Source organism: Lepus europaeus, chromosome 17 (assembly GCF_033115175.1).
Source record: "Lepus europaeus isolate LE1 chromosome 17, mLepTim1.pri, whole genome shotgun sequence".
NCBI classification, from domain to species: Eukaryota; Metazoa; Chordata; class Mammalia; order Lagomorpha; family Leporidae; genus Lepus; species Lepus europaeus.
Genome location: NC_084843.1, coordinates 39,427,096 through 39,441,975, shown reverse-complemented (window position 1 = coordinate 39,441,975; position 14,880 = coordinate 39,427,096). Strand labels below are relative to the sequence as shown.

The 14,880-nt window shown below is 40.9% G+C and overlaps 2 protein-coding genes across 2 annotated transcripts in view; one reads left to right on the top strand and one right to left on the bottom strand.

Moving 5' to 3' along the window:
- LIPA (lipase A, lysosomal acid type) overlaps window positions 1–14,852 on the bottom strand; it is a 154,804-nt gene extending 139,952 nt beyond the window's left edge. Inside the window, exon 1 of the mRNA XM_062215362.1 lies at window positions 14,710–14,852. The gene's annotated coding sequence lies outside the window, so the exon portion shown is untranslated. The remainder of the gene's footprint in view (window positions 1–14,709) is intronic.
- On the top strand, window positions 4,938–12,253 carry LOC133776404 (interferon-induced protein with tetratricopeptide repeats 1-like). Its single transcript, XM_062215359.1, has 2 exons — window positions 4,938–5,081; window positions 9,999–12,253. The coding sequence occupies exons 1-2, from the start codon at window positions 5,077–5,079 to the stop codon at window positions 11,431–11,433; spliced, it is 1,440 nt and encodes a 479-aa protein (XP_062071343.1). The 5' UTR covers window positions 4,938–5,076; the 3' UTR covers window positions 11,434–12,253.
- Window positions 14,853–14,880: the final 28 nt, after the last annotated feature.

The window sequence follows — 14,880 nt, the reverse complement described above, 5'->3', positions numbered from 1 at the left end:
GGTCAGAGATGGGATCTAGTTAGCATTTTGTTTAAAAATTCCCTTGTTGATTTTAATGTGCAGTGAGGATTAAGACCTGCTAATTCTTCTAAAATCTCTACTTTATCATGTGATGAAATTTGAGATACCATGTCACAACCACCAGTCCTGACCTGCCAGGAACCAGACAACAAGCAAGGTCTTGCAAAAATGCACCACCAGGATATAGTACGTGGAAGGCCCTGCAGGAATCAAAGAATGTCCTACAAAGAGTGCAGAATGGCAAAGGCAGACCAGAGCCTGGTTTAAGCTGGTTAGATCCAACATGCTGTGCAGATGAACAGATACCTAACTGCCAGCCTCATTACAGTCACACTGTAATTAATTAGCATAGTAAAAATCATTCCCTCTCAGACCATAACAGTTTACTTTTGCTATGACAACCTGCAGAGGTAACCCTATAAGGAACAAAGGGAGGTGGATCCCTGGTTCTTGGGAAACAGAGTCCTTTACCAGAAATAGGAGGAATATTCAGCCCAAATAACATAAAATTTTTCAAAACCCATAAAAAGAAGAACTGAAACCTAGGAGGTTCACACCTCCCTTAGGATATACCCCATGTGAAGAGATAGATAGGTCTGGGCCTCTTCACTTACAAGGCCTAAAGCCCACCAGATTATTATCAAGCCCCTTCTATCAGGTTCTATTTGCCTCTCAATCAGAAAAATTACTGGTAGCTTAGACAGCACCTTTCTTAGCTCCTCTAATAATGACTCTGTCCTTTGTTCTAGACCCTGTCTAGTGCACTTGGGCCTCATTCCTTTGTAATCATAACCTCTACTCTACCACCAATGGCTCTACTCCCAACCTGTGTGTACTGATGGTCCTCTTCCCCACTTAATGCTGTATAATTGTTCAAACCTGGTAAATGCCACTCTTAGGATCATTGGTTACTATCCTCACTCTGTCTTTTATGACCTTGTCTAAATATGATCAGAGTCGGTAAACTTGGAAGGCTTCCATAGCCTTGGCAACTCATGACGACAGCCTAGGATGGTTACTGGCGCCATAAACTAGAGTGTCAGTTTGTTGGGTCAACAACAGGAGCCACTGTGCACTTGCTCCTCATGTGGGATCTCTGTCCTTAATGTGCTGTACATTGTGATTTAATGCTATAACTAGTACTCAAACAGTATGTTTCACTTTGTGTTTCTATGTGGGTGCAAACTGTTGAAATCTTTATACTAAATTGATCTTCTGTATATAAAGAGAATTGAAAATGAAACTTGATGCAAATGGAAGGGGAGAGGGAGCGGGAGAGGGGAGGGTTGCAGGTGGGAGGGAAGTTATGGGAGGGGGAAGCCATTGTAATCCATAAGCTGTACACTGGAAATTTATATTCATTAAATAAAAGTTTAAAAAAAAAAAAAAAGAACTGAAATAGCCCCCAGGGGCTGTCCTTTCTATGAAGTGGACGGCCCTTTGCTGCTTTCATTAATAAAACTCTCTTGCTTTCACTTTGCTGATTCATGACTCACTTCTACCCACCTTGAAGCTGAGGTGAGCCACATAAGACTCTCAGGTGTCCTATGTCACCTGCTATCCAACCTTGAACTGATGTTCACAGAAGTGAAGTGGCTTCTCAAAACTGGCCGATCATGCAAAGAGTTGTTCCTGTACTCCTAGGATTGGACCCAGAGTCCAGGGATGAAATTTGCTTTTCCAGATTTTTTCTAGGTCTCAATTTCTTCCCCATCTGTGAACACTTGCACATGAGTGTGTGCACCTGTGTGCATGTGCACACGCACGCACACACACTTGTTAACTGTTTCCACTTTCCACTTTCTTTAATATCACTTATTCCTGTGTCACTCTGGATCTGTTAGATCCAAGAGACATTAGACAGGATTCTGAATAACGAATCAGCCCAAGCCAAACCCATAGAATCAGGCTCGCTGGCTAATTCAGAACAAAGACTGGATAAACACGTCGTTCCCTTTTCTACAAGGTATCTAATGCACTGGGAAATGGAAAGCCCAATTGTTTTTCCACATGTATTCCAAAGACATTGTGCTCTCAGAAAACAGAACTTCTCTAATTCATTTGTTTCAGCATTGGCTTGTAGACTGACTATTCATCTGAAAATGTAACAAAACCTGTCTTACTAACTCTGAAGCTGCTCTTTGTGTAGAACTTTCTGAAGAGCTCAGAATTTCTCGGTGGAAGCTTACAGCTTTGGTTTGGGCTAAGGGGAGAGAGGAGCTGGGCAGAGGGTTAAAAGGACCTGGGTAGGCCTGGCAATATGATCAATTAACTGTTCTAAGTGGAAAATATTCTTGCAGATGCTCCTCTTCTGTTTTGCATTTGTAGAGACAAAGTGAGCTGTTTCATTACAAGCAGGCATCACACTGAAGTTGCAGCCTGCTTCTACATCCCAGGGGGCTATTCCTAACCATGAAACCTCTTGCCATAGTGCTCAGGGCATGGGGGACTATTTTGGCGTTTCACTTCTTGCCTTTATAGAAAAGCTTTGAATGTTCATTTTTCCCTCTGGATTTTTTAAAATATAATTTAGTATATGAAATAAACTGAAAACAGACTAACTGGGAAAAGTATAGGCTGATTAAGGTGCTGAAACATGGGAGTCACAGCTAACTGTACCGGTCTCAAAGAAAGGCCACAGAGGTAAAATCTGAATAATCTCTTTAAAAGGGAGGAGGAAGCAGAAGGGGGAGTTGCAAAGGGTCTCAGAGGGAGAGGAAGTGATTACCAGGGTGAATCAATGGAGCTGGTACACAGAAATTAGCCTGGGAGTGATGCGCTGTGGTCCCTGCAGAGGAGAGGGACAGACATGATGTGTGTGATCACAGGCATGATGTTGAGGTCCTTACTCATCTTTTCTTCCAGACATAATGGGTGAGATGGAAGGCAACTGGGTTTACTTTTTTAGGCCTGGCCTTGATGCAAGAAGGGGATCCAAGAGAGACCTCTTCCCAGCATTTGTGTAGGACAAACAAGGCAAGGTTGAGGCAGCCAATAAAGCTCTTAGCAGGTCAAAGTGCCAATTCTGGGATTATCCTTTTCTGTACCCCAACACCCTCTTTCCTAAACTAGGTTGATGGTTTGTTTCTGTCAAGCTGAAACCAATAGTAACGCCTAAAATCCTTGTTATTTAATTTGGAGTAGATATTTATATATTATAGCAGATTCCTTCTGCATATAAAAGGCCAAGAGAAAATAAGGCTGATTCCTTCATGGACTTCCTCTTCTGTAGCCATCCAGAATCCAGCCACTGTCTTCTGGGGAAGGCAACAATGGGCTAATGCCCCTTTTCAGAGTAGGAGGTACATATGGTTCCAAATGCAGGATACTCCCTGGGATTCTGCAGCACTAGCCACACCTACGGCCCCAGGCCCACAGCCAGTGATAATCTTGGTTTGCACTGCTCAGCCCACACCTGGAAACCCCGCATGACCCTGCACGTGGCCTTGGCCTTTGACTTGATGAACAGCTGTGGAGAAAAGGCACTTGCACAGCTTTGTAGCTTCTATCTCTGTCTGGTTCTCTATTTCTCTCCACTCAAGTATATGAGAACCTTTTTTGTGAATTAACTTTTATTGATTTTCTTAACTTCAGGCCACAGAGAAAAACCTCTTGGACAATGGCATCAAATATGGATGTGATGGGATCAACAGCTCCAGATGCAGCTTTCTAGGGAAGCAAGTCTGGGCATCTTCTCCCCATCAAGGGCTTTCCCAGACTAATTCACTGTCCTGCAGGTAAGTTTGCTTTGAATAAACAGCTGCAGGATCATCACATTGCCACACGTATCATGACAGGGGGTAGTTTCTAGCACCAAGAAGGGAGAAGTGGAGCTCTGGCAGACACCAACAATAAGAAACAAACCTCTACCCAGAATCCCAATCTCAGCACAGGCTTATTCTTCCCAGACTATTATGAACACAGAAGATGATGTGTTCATAAGCAAGTTGCTGTAGGCCAAGCCAGAGGACTGGGCACAGCTATGGTGATCATTCATAGCCAAGATACTTATCTCTGGGGAATCAGATCAGCTTATACAGCTACAAGGGCCTTTATTCACCAAGAATGAGAAATAGATTGTCATTAATGCCTAGTGTGCTTTGACTAAAGACTCAGTATGCTGACACATACATAAACTCTGTTTCTATGACTTCTAAGACCTAAAAATCACCTATTGCAAAGTAATGCAACATTACTGTATAATCAATATTACTTGGTATCTCAGAGAACAGTGGTAAATGTAGGCTAAGGCTTCCATTTAGAGATGTACAGACTCTTGTACCATGAAAAGAAAAATTCTTTATTCCAGTAAGCAAACAGAGGTGCAGGTGAGGGCATGACTTCTGCAGGTTCACACAGCCACATGCCTGGGCTTCCCTGCTGGCCTGCTCCATGGCCTCCTTACTAAGCTCCATCTGCCAGTGCCAATTCTGACCAAGGATGGAAACAGAAAATGACACATCAGCACAACTGTTTTCCCAGTCTCTTATCAACCGGTTTTCTTTATTTTTTGTTGTTGACTATTTCCATAGTTTACTTCATATGTCAAGATATCCCATTGTCATATTTTAATTAAAGCTTTTATTTAATGAATGCATATTTTATAGGTAAAACTTTAGGAATAGAGTGGTTCTTTCCCCCATGCCCTTCCTACCACCCCCACTCCTGTCCCACCTTCTACTCCTTCTCCCATCCCATTCTTCATTATGGTTCATTTTTAGTTCAACTTTATATACAGAAGACCAACTCTATGCTAAGAACAGATTTCAAGAGTTTGCACCCACCCCCACACACAACATCTAAAGTACAGTTTGAGAAAGAGAACAAAGCAGTCTCTAGGTTTCCTTTTCCAGGGAAAAGTTTCAGTTTCATTTTCCACTTTCGGTTTCCAACTTTCAAATGCAGGGATACACCCCTAACTGACAACATTTCCTGCTGTTACCTCCCTTATATATTCTGAGGTATCTGAAAATCTACAAGGCAGACTGGCCAGATCACCAAGGACCCCATCAGCTAAAGGAAACCCTACAGAACTTCGGACTCCTCACAGCCACCATGAGGTAAGAGGCTCTCAGCTTCTTTGCACTGTGTCTGTAGAGATTCTGAGAAACTTTTCATCAGTATTATTCCAGCAGGTTTGGTCTCAGTAAGGTCAAGTTTCCCAATGACTTTATGTAACTAGCTGTATTTGGACTAGTATGTTGGAGTGTCAGTGTGTGTGCATTTATGTTTGTGTGTGTCCAAGACTATGGGGATACACATTTCTAAACACAGGTAAAGGACTTCTTTCATGAAGGCATTTTCAGTTTTGCTAACTTTGACCTAAGCAATATTTCCTCATATTCTAGTCCAAAGAGGAGAGGGAAAATGGAAAAGAGTTTTGCAGGAAGGGAGAAAATGATCCAAATCTCAAGAGTCAGTTCTACCAAATGCACTTGTCCTGTGTGTGAAGGACTGGGCAGCTTGTTTATGCAGACAGCATTTTTTGCTGACTCCTCACCAGGCAGGAAACACAGGGTCCATGGGGCTGGGTCAACTGCGGTCAGGAGGCCTCTGAGATGCTCTGTTGGAAATATTGTGGGGATGTGGCAAGAGCAGCTCATGGCCCTACCCTGCAGGCTTCTGTTTTGACTTTCTGCACAGCTGGGCTCCTGTGTCAGTCTGGCTGCATTTTAGAGCAGCAGATACTTCTTCCCAGGGGAACTCCGGCCATCCACAGAACCCTGATACCTGCCTTGCTGTGAGTCTTGGCTGGAGTTCTGTGCTTGGAAGCAGGAATATCTCCCTTGCCTACAGGGCCTTGTGTGAGAATTTCTGTATGGTCTCAACTGAATCTTGATTCAAAGAACTCTTATTAATTTGCTTTCATGTTTTACTGCATGACCCCAGTCATTTCTTCCAAACCTGCCAATTCGAACACTGCAGGAAACCCACCTAGATAATGCCCTGGACACTAATAAAGACTTGGGTGCACGGGTACATCTCTCTTCTCCCCACCCCGTGGTAGAGCCTGCACGTTCCCAGAGGCTCTCCCATTCCCATCACCCCTGCATGGTGCTTGCACTCTTCTCTCTGGGACCTGTAAAGATTTAGCTGCTCTGCTAGTTGATGTGTCTCTTTGAGTTGTCTCCTCTTTAGCTCATCTGATCCTAACTTCTTTTCAGGTCAGGGCTCTCCCAGAGAGGGCCTATCCTGACAGCAATGGCTTGGATAACGTCAGACCAGGGCCACAGTAGTGATTGCCAGTAGGAACAAGTGTCCTGTGAGAGGGACACCTGATTAGGGACCAGACATTTAGCATCAGGCCATGAACCAAAATAAAGAGGTAGCCATTGAGAGACACATGTAAACACCCTGGGTTGGGGCTAGTCTTCATAGTCACTCTCATGACTGATACCTCAAGTCAAATTGGGAGAAAAATAACTAACCTTTGGAGTTGGCTTCTTATAATAAGCATGTGCAGCTGCTTTATTTGTTTCTACGTTTGAATAATATTACCTTTCTAGATGTTCTATGTTGTGCTTATCTGTTCATCAGGTAAGGAACATTTGGATTGTTTCCATTCTTGGGCTGTTGAGAGTATTGCTGCAGTGAACAACTGTGTACCAATTTTCCTTAAACATATGTTTTTAATTATTTTGAGCATACACGGAGGTATGGGATATAGCCAGGAATATATACCCTGGAGTGGGCTATATGATAATTCTACGAATAACTTGTTGAGAGTCAAAATAGCTACTTTCCACAGCAACTGTACCATTTTTCATTCCTGCCAGCAATGTCTGAGGATTTCTATTTTCCCACATCATTGCTGATACTTCCTGTTTTTTTCTTTTCCAATTTGGCTGACTTAGTGAGAAGTGATTTGGATTTACATTTTGCTAATGACTAATGATGTTGACTATACTTTCATGTGCTTGCTGGTCCTCTGTGACTTTTTTGGAGAAATGTCTACTCAAGTCCTTTGCACATCTGTAAAGAGTTCTTCATCCTTTTGTTGCTGATTTGTAGGAGATTTTGGTATACATGGGATAGTAATCTCTTACCAAATACATGCTTTAAAAGTATTTTCTCTTGTTCTGCAAGTTTCCTTATCACTTGTTGCTAGTGTCCTTTGATATACACAAATTTTTAATTTCCATGAAGTCCAATTTATCCATTTTGTCTGTTTTTCCCTAGGGTTTTAGTATCACGATCAAAAAACTACTGTCAAATCATGTCCTGAGGGTTTTGTTTTTTTTTTAATGTTTCCTTCTAAGAGTTGTATAGCTTTAGGTTATACATTTTTTTATTCTCTTTTAAGTTAATATTTTTATGTGGAATAGCATGAGACTAGCTTTATTCTTTTGTGTGGTTATCTATGTTTCTCATACCATTTATTCAAAAGACTCTTTTTCCCAAAGTAAAACACTTTTGTCAAAAACTATTTCACCATAAGAATGAACTTCAGGGCCAGCACTGTGGCACAGTGTGTAAAGCCGCTGCCTGCAGTGCCAGCATCCCATACGGGGGCCTGTTTGAGTCCTAGCTGTTTACTTCCAATTCAGCTTTCTGCTATGGCCTGGGATAGCAGTGAAAGATGGCCCAAGTCCCTGGGCCCCTCACCTGCGTGCACATGGCTCCTAGCTTCCAATAGGTGCGGCTCGGGCTGTTGTGGCCATCCAGGGAGTGAACCAGCAGATAGATCTCTTTCTCTCTCTCTCTCTCTCTCTTTCTCTCTTTTGCTATCTCTCTCTGCCTCTGCCTCTCTATAATTCTCCCTTTCATATAAATAAATAAATCTTAAAAAAAAAATCTTAAAAAAAAAAGAATGAACTTCATTGTGTACTGCCACACAAACTTGCATGTTGAATCTCTAAGTCCTATTGAGACTCTATCTGGAGATAGTGTCGAATAGGAAGGAATAACGGTGAGGTCATAGTGCAGGACTTTAATCTGGTAAGGCTGGTATCCTCATAAAAAGATGAAGAGACCCAAGTGTGTTTTCTCCTCATGGACCAATGCAGACAGGCCATGTGAGGAGGCAGCAAGAAGGCAGCCACTGCAAATCCAGAGGAGCCCTCACCAGGAACCAGATTTTCTCCCTACCTTCATCTGGGACTTCTAGCTTCCAGAACTCCTGAAAAAATATCTTTTAAGCCATCTAGTCTGTGATGTTTTGTTATTTTAGCCTGAGCTGATGAATACAACCCTTATTCAACAGTTTATTTCTGGGCTCTCTATTGTACTCCATTCGTCTATATAGTTTGTTTGTATGCCAGGAACACAGTATTTTGATCCTTTTTTTAGTATATTTTGAAATATGACATATGAGCTGTCCAACTTTGTAATATTTCTCAAGATTGTAATGGCTAATAGGGATCTTTTGAGATCCTAAATACAATTAGGATGAGAATTCTAATTCTGAAAAAAAAAAAACTGTTGGGATTTTGACAGGGGATGAATTAAATCTGTATATTTCTTTGAGTAGTGTTTCCTTCTTTACAATATTAAGTCTTCTAATCCATGAACACAGGATGTCTTTCCACTTATTTGTGTCTTTCTTCAATTCATTCAGCAATGTTTTATAGATTTAGATATACAAATCTTTTACCTTTTGGTTAAGTTTATTCCTAAGTATATCATTGTCATGGTATTAAATATGAGATTTGTGCTTTCTTAATTTCCTTTTTAGATTGTTCATAGTTAGTGAACAGAAACATAAGTGATTTTTTCGTGCTGATTTTTTTTTATCCTGCAACTTTGCTGAATTTATTTATTAGTTGTAACAGTTTTTGCATTGAATCATCAAGATTTTCTATATATAAGATCTATATTTTTAGATTTTTTTTCTATATATAAGATTCTATGCTAAATAGAATTTGTGGAAGCAAGCATCCTTGTCTGTGTTCCTGATCTTGAAAGATTAGATTTCATCTTCTAGCATTGAGTGTGATGTTCTCTGTGGGGTTTTCATATGTGGCTTTTATTGTGTTGGGGGTAGTTTCCTTCTATTATTTGTTCATTGAGTGTTTGTATCTGGTAGTATGTTAATTTTGCCAAATGCTTTTTCTGTGGTGAGAGTCATTATTTTTCCCCTTAATTATATTAATTTGGTATATTACATTGGTTGTTATTTGCATAGTGTATAACATTCTCCATTTATAGCACATATTTTTAAATGAAAACATCAGAGATGAAAATCAAATTAGTAACTCCAAAAGGCCAGGGATGTTTGGGAGGCTAGGTCAAGAAGGGGCATGTTGATTATAAAGGGTTATCCTAAGAGAAATGTTTCAGTGATGGGATAGTTTTGAATATTAATTGAGGTGGTAGTTCCAAGTTCATTAATGTGAAGAAAAAAATCACAGAACTACATACATACATTATTGTACCAATGTCAATTCCTGATGTTGATATTGGATTATAATTACATAAGATGTGATCACTGAGAAAAGTGAGTGAAGGAAACCCTGAGTCTCTGCTTTACTTTTGTGTGAACTTAGAGGTATGTTGAGTGGAGAAAAAAAAACCTTGGTAAAATAGTATGTCTTTTGGTCGCTCTGAATTTTTTGCATTATATGGAGACTAAGATATTAAAATGTATAACTTTTTATAAGCATCTGTATTACTAACTGGTTTGTGTCCAATTATATTAGCAGCAAAATAAAAAAACTTTGATATAGCTTATAATATATCTAAGTGCTATAGATCTCTAGGCTTATTAAGCTTCCCTAAGCCCATTATGAGAAGTTTTATTGTTATCCTCACTTACAAAAAGGATCCTAAGAGTAGGTGGTTAGCCAGAAAGTACTGGAGCCAGAAGATAGTCAACCAAAAGACATTCATAGCCCATATCTTAAAAATATGGTGCTCTGTAAGAAATACAAGCGGTACACTGTTAAGAAGAGAGGCTAAAATTGGACATGTGGTTCCTTGGGTCTTTTTGCTTTGGCATTCCTTCATCAGATACATGAATTCTGCTGTTGTTTTCGCAGTGAGTGTGCTGAGGATCATCCGCTGAAGGACAGGCTGCAGAAACTGAGATGTCACTTCACATGGGGGCTGCTCATTGAAGACACTGAACTTTCGAACTTACAAGACAGGATTTTGGAAGAGATTCAATTTCTAGACACCAAATATAATGTACGAGTGCACAACCTATTGGCCTATGTGAAACACCTGAAAGGCAAGCATGAGGATGCCCTGGAGAGCCTGAAACAAGAGGAAGAGTTGGTCCAGGGAGGCCAGGCTGACCAATCAGATGTGAGGAATCTGGTGACCTGGGGCAACTACGCCTGGGTGTACTACCACATGGGCAGGCTGGCAGATGCACAGACGTACCTGGACAAGGTGGAGAACACGTGCCAGAAGTCTGCAAATCCCTCCCACTATAGAATGGAGTGTCCTGAGATGGACTGTGAGGAAGGCTGGGCTTTGCTGAAGTGTGGAAGAAAGAACTATGAGCGGGCCAAGGCCTGCTTTGAGAAGGCTCTGGAAGCAGACCCTGAGAACCCTGAATTCAACACAGGGTATGCAATCACTGTCTATCGCCTGGATTACCCTGCCAAAAGACTATACAATGTCAGTGATGCGTTTTCTCTACAGCCCCTAAGGCAGGCCATCAGGCTCAATCCAGAAGATGCATACCTTAAAGCTCTGCTTGCTCTGAAGCTGCAGGATGTAGGACAGGAAGCCGAAGGAAGAGAGTGCATGGAGGAAGCTCTGGCTCACACGTCCTCCCAGACCTATGTCTTTCGATACGCAGCCAAGTTTTTCCGCAGACAAGGCCGTCTGGATGAAGCTCTGAAGTACTTAAAAATGGCCTTGAAGGCAACACCCAGCTCTGCCTTTCTTCACCACCAGATAGGCCTCTGCTACAGGGGACAAATGTTCCAAATAAAGAATGCTACCCATATGCAGCCTAGAGGACGGGACAGGGAGAACGTGGACAGATTGATTCAATTAGTCATATTTCACTTTGAATATGCTGTCAAACAAAAGCCCACGTTTGAGATTGCTCATATACACCTGGCACTCATGTATGTAATCGCAGGCGATCATGAAAAAGCTGAAGATACTTTCCAAAAATTGTTACACATGACACCAGCCCAGGAAAACACACTGCAAGATATACACTTCCACTATGGTCAATTTCAACAATTTCAAAAGAAATCTGAAGTTGATGCAATTACCCATTATTTAAAGGCAATAAAAATAGGAAAGGACTCATATGCCAGGGATAAAAGTATCAATGCCTTGAAACAATTGGCTTCAAAGAAACTAAAGACAAATGCATTTGACCTGGAAGGCTTGAGTCTCCAGGGGTTGGTCCACAGGGTAAAAGGAGAATTGAAAGAAGCCCTGGAGTGCTATGAGCAGGCCCTGAGACTAGCTGCTGACCGTGATAACAAGGTGGCATGTGGCCTCTAGGTACTCTAATATTGACCACTTTCATACTGTGTTTGATTTAGGTTAACATGTAGTAATTACCTCTCCTGCTTGCTGGCTTTAGAAACATATTACATAATTCATGATAATGATGCAATTTTTAAAAAAATTACTCAAAACTGATACAACTAGTTGCATTCAAAAAATAGTAAATCAGCTATAGGCATTTGGCCTAGTGCTTTGATTGCCAGGATACCCACACCCCACCTTGAAGCACATGGTTTCATCCTCAGTTCCAGCTTCTGATTTCAGCTTCATGCTAATATGGACCCTGGGAGGCAACAACGATGGCTCAAGTAGTTGGGTTCCTGTCAGCAATGGGAGACCTGGATTGCTCTCCCTACCTTTGCCTGTCACAACCATATGGGCACTTGCAGAATAAACCAGCTATGGGAACACCCTCTCTCTCTCCCTGTCAAATGAAAATAATAGAAAATAGTGAAACATAAAGTATGTATGTGTGTGTAGAAGACAACTATTTGCATAAATTTTGTTTAGTAGAATTAACAGTTTGCCAAGTAGCTTTGTAACAAATAAAATACTCGGCTTATGTGTACTAAAATGTTTACTTCATTTATCAACAAATGTTTACAGTGATAAACACCAAAAATACTATGGTGAACAGGAAGATGTTTTCCAAAAACTTAATGCAGTTTACAACCTAGTGACACAGGCAGTAAAATAAGTATGCAGTCAAGTAAAGGTCAGCCTTCACAATGAACATGTTTTATGTTTAATTCATTGTTAAAAATTCATAGAAAATAAACTTCTTGGGAAAGCTTACTTGAAGCTCTATTTAAGTCATTTTCTAATATTGATCTTGTTATGTCAAGAAATATGAAAAGGATGCTAAATTATATGACAGCAGAGATCATCAATGCAAAGTAATGATTATATAATTTCTTCTATAATATATACAGTAGGTTGTGTGAGACAGGTGTGACAGTCTTCAGAGATCATAGAATGCTTCACTGTTTACCCAACAGCAGCTCTCCATCCCATCACTTAAGAGATCTCTCTTCTCAGGGTCAAGAATATTCAAGTGTGGCATAGCCTGGATGTTGGCAGAGGCAAATAGAAAAAGATGCAGCAATATAGATGCTGTTTTGTATTGAAAATACTCATAGCATTGCCATACTTACACACAAACACCTCTAGGCATTACCATGAAGTCTCTTGAAACTGGCATCTCAATTTCAGCAACGTGTTACTCCCATGTAAATGATTGCCATAACCTCAGCTGATTCCTTTACTTACATTCACACCTAGATCAGGCCAAGCTCTAGCTCCTCTCATTGACTACTGCTACAGGGGTCCCAGCTCAGTCCTTTGCTTGTTGCTGTGTACACAGCACTGCAGGCTCCAGCCCCTTGCAGGCCACTCTGACCACCCATATCTGCATTTTCATGATGCCTGCTGGAAAAGGAACTTCATGGGGACTCAGTACTTCTCCCCTATAGCCGACTTCCACTTCAATTATCCACCCCAGCGAGACCAAATGTCATACAGCTACCTCTACTCTGAAGTCCCACATTGAAAGGAGTAAGCCTTCTGGTATTCCTTAAAAAAAAAAAAAAACTAGAAACAATTATTTTTATTTAAAATATATTTAAAAGTTGGATAAAACAACTGTCTAAATCAAACAAAATTATATTTCTGCAAGTTTTTCCTATTTTCTTCATTAAAATTAGTATATTTCTTATATAAAGACTCCACCCTTTCACCCAGGCCTCTTCTTTCTGAATCTGAGTAGTATTTTCAACTTCTTCAATCTGCATTCATTTTTCTTCTGACACTTGAAGTCTACCTCATGTCTCACGCAGGCTATATCGTGCAGGTAAATCTTTAAACTAGGAATGGAAATGAAGGTATTATTTACAGCAGTGATCTAATGGAAGGAGGAGAATGCAGTAAGAGAATGAGGGAAGATTTTGCCTCCCAGAGGGTTGACAATGCCAGCAGACTTATTCTGATGATTGGACTTCTGGGATATTACTGAGGGTTTATGAAAGGATCCTGCTTAAGTATCCAGCAATGCCTTGGACAGCTTCCCACACAAAAGAATTATCCAGTCCAAATGTCCATAGTGCCAAGGTTGAGAAACTTTGACTTACATCCATTTCTTAGAACAGTTATCAACAGTCAATGTTTACTCCAAAATACTACTATTGTTTGTTAGTTTCCCAACCAAATTTTAGATCATATGTCACCTTCTGTTCCCATTTTCTCCAATTGCTGTGTTTTTAAATTTTAACATAAATGCAAAAGATAATCAACTATTCAGTCTGTTAAAAAGACTGAGATTCCAGTCCCATTTAATAATTTCAGCATGTTCAGCACCCACTCAATAACCAAGTCTTTGTTTCTTCTCAATCCTGAAATGTATATCCCATCAATATTCTTACACATGACTTTTGATTTATGAATTCAAATTCCTAAACAGTTTAAGTAGGTAACCAGATATTTCTCCCCTTGATTTTTACCACTGGTGGCTTAGTTTCTATTCATGAAAACCTTAGTAAATGAAGACCATCTCTTAGCCCACATGCAATCAAGGGAAGAGGAAGAAGTAGGAAGACAGAAGGAAAAAGGATCAGTGCACAGGAACATTTTTGAAACACTGGAGCTGTATTAAATTCTTCCACATCCTTGCATTTATTTTTCTAGGCAAAATAAATCAGTATGTTTGGCACAATGTGATCTCCGATAAACCATGCAGCAGCGTCCCAAGACCACCACACATTGCCTCTCTGGCCGAATTTTTTTGTATCTTTTGCCCGTTTTCTCCACTGCCACACCACCCTCCAGGATTGCCAAGTTTTGCCCACCTGACGGCCTCAGAATTTCCTGTTTTCTAGGCTCAGAACACTCTTCCCAGCCCCAGGTCCAGGGCTCATTTCTTCACAGCCCTCAGCTCTTTGCTCCGGAGAAGCCTCCCCCCCACCCCGCACCCTACTTAACAGTAGTCAAACACCGTGAGCCCCAACTCTGTATTGGAGGTCCCTTGAACAAAGTGTGGCTCTTAGCAGGTTTCCAGTAACATTTGTTGAATCAATGAATGAATTTGGAAGCCAAAATTTTTTATAACATATAGGTTTGACATTTTCTGTTCATTATCATCCCAATCTTGACTGGGGCCTCATCACACACAGATTGACAAGGGTGTGGGGAAAAAGGTACTCTCATACAATTGCGGGTGGGACTGCATACACTTCTTGCAGAGCTATTCAGCAAAATCAAAACTTAAAACGTACATACCTTTTCACCCCTATATTTCTCTAATTTACAGAAAAGTTAACCGAGTGGAATGTGGACTCCGTGCAGTGGTCCAGAGGCAAAGTCAACTTCGAGGAGCCCTGCTCTAACCAAACGTCTCCTTCCTCCGCACCTCCCCCTCCCCTGGCTTCTCTAGGTTTCGTTTTCCGAGAG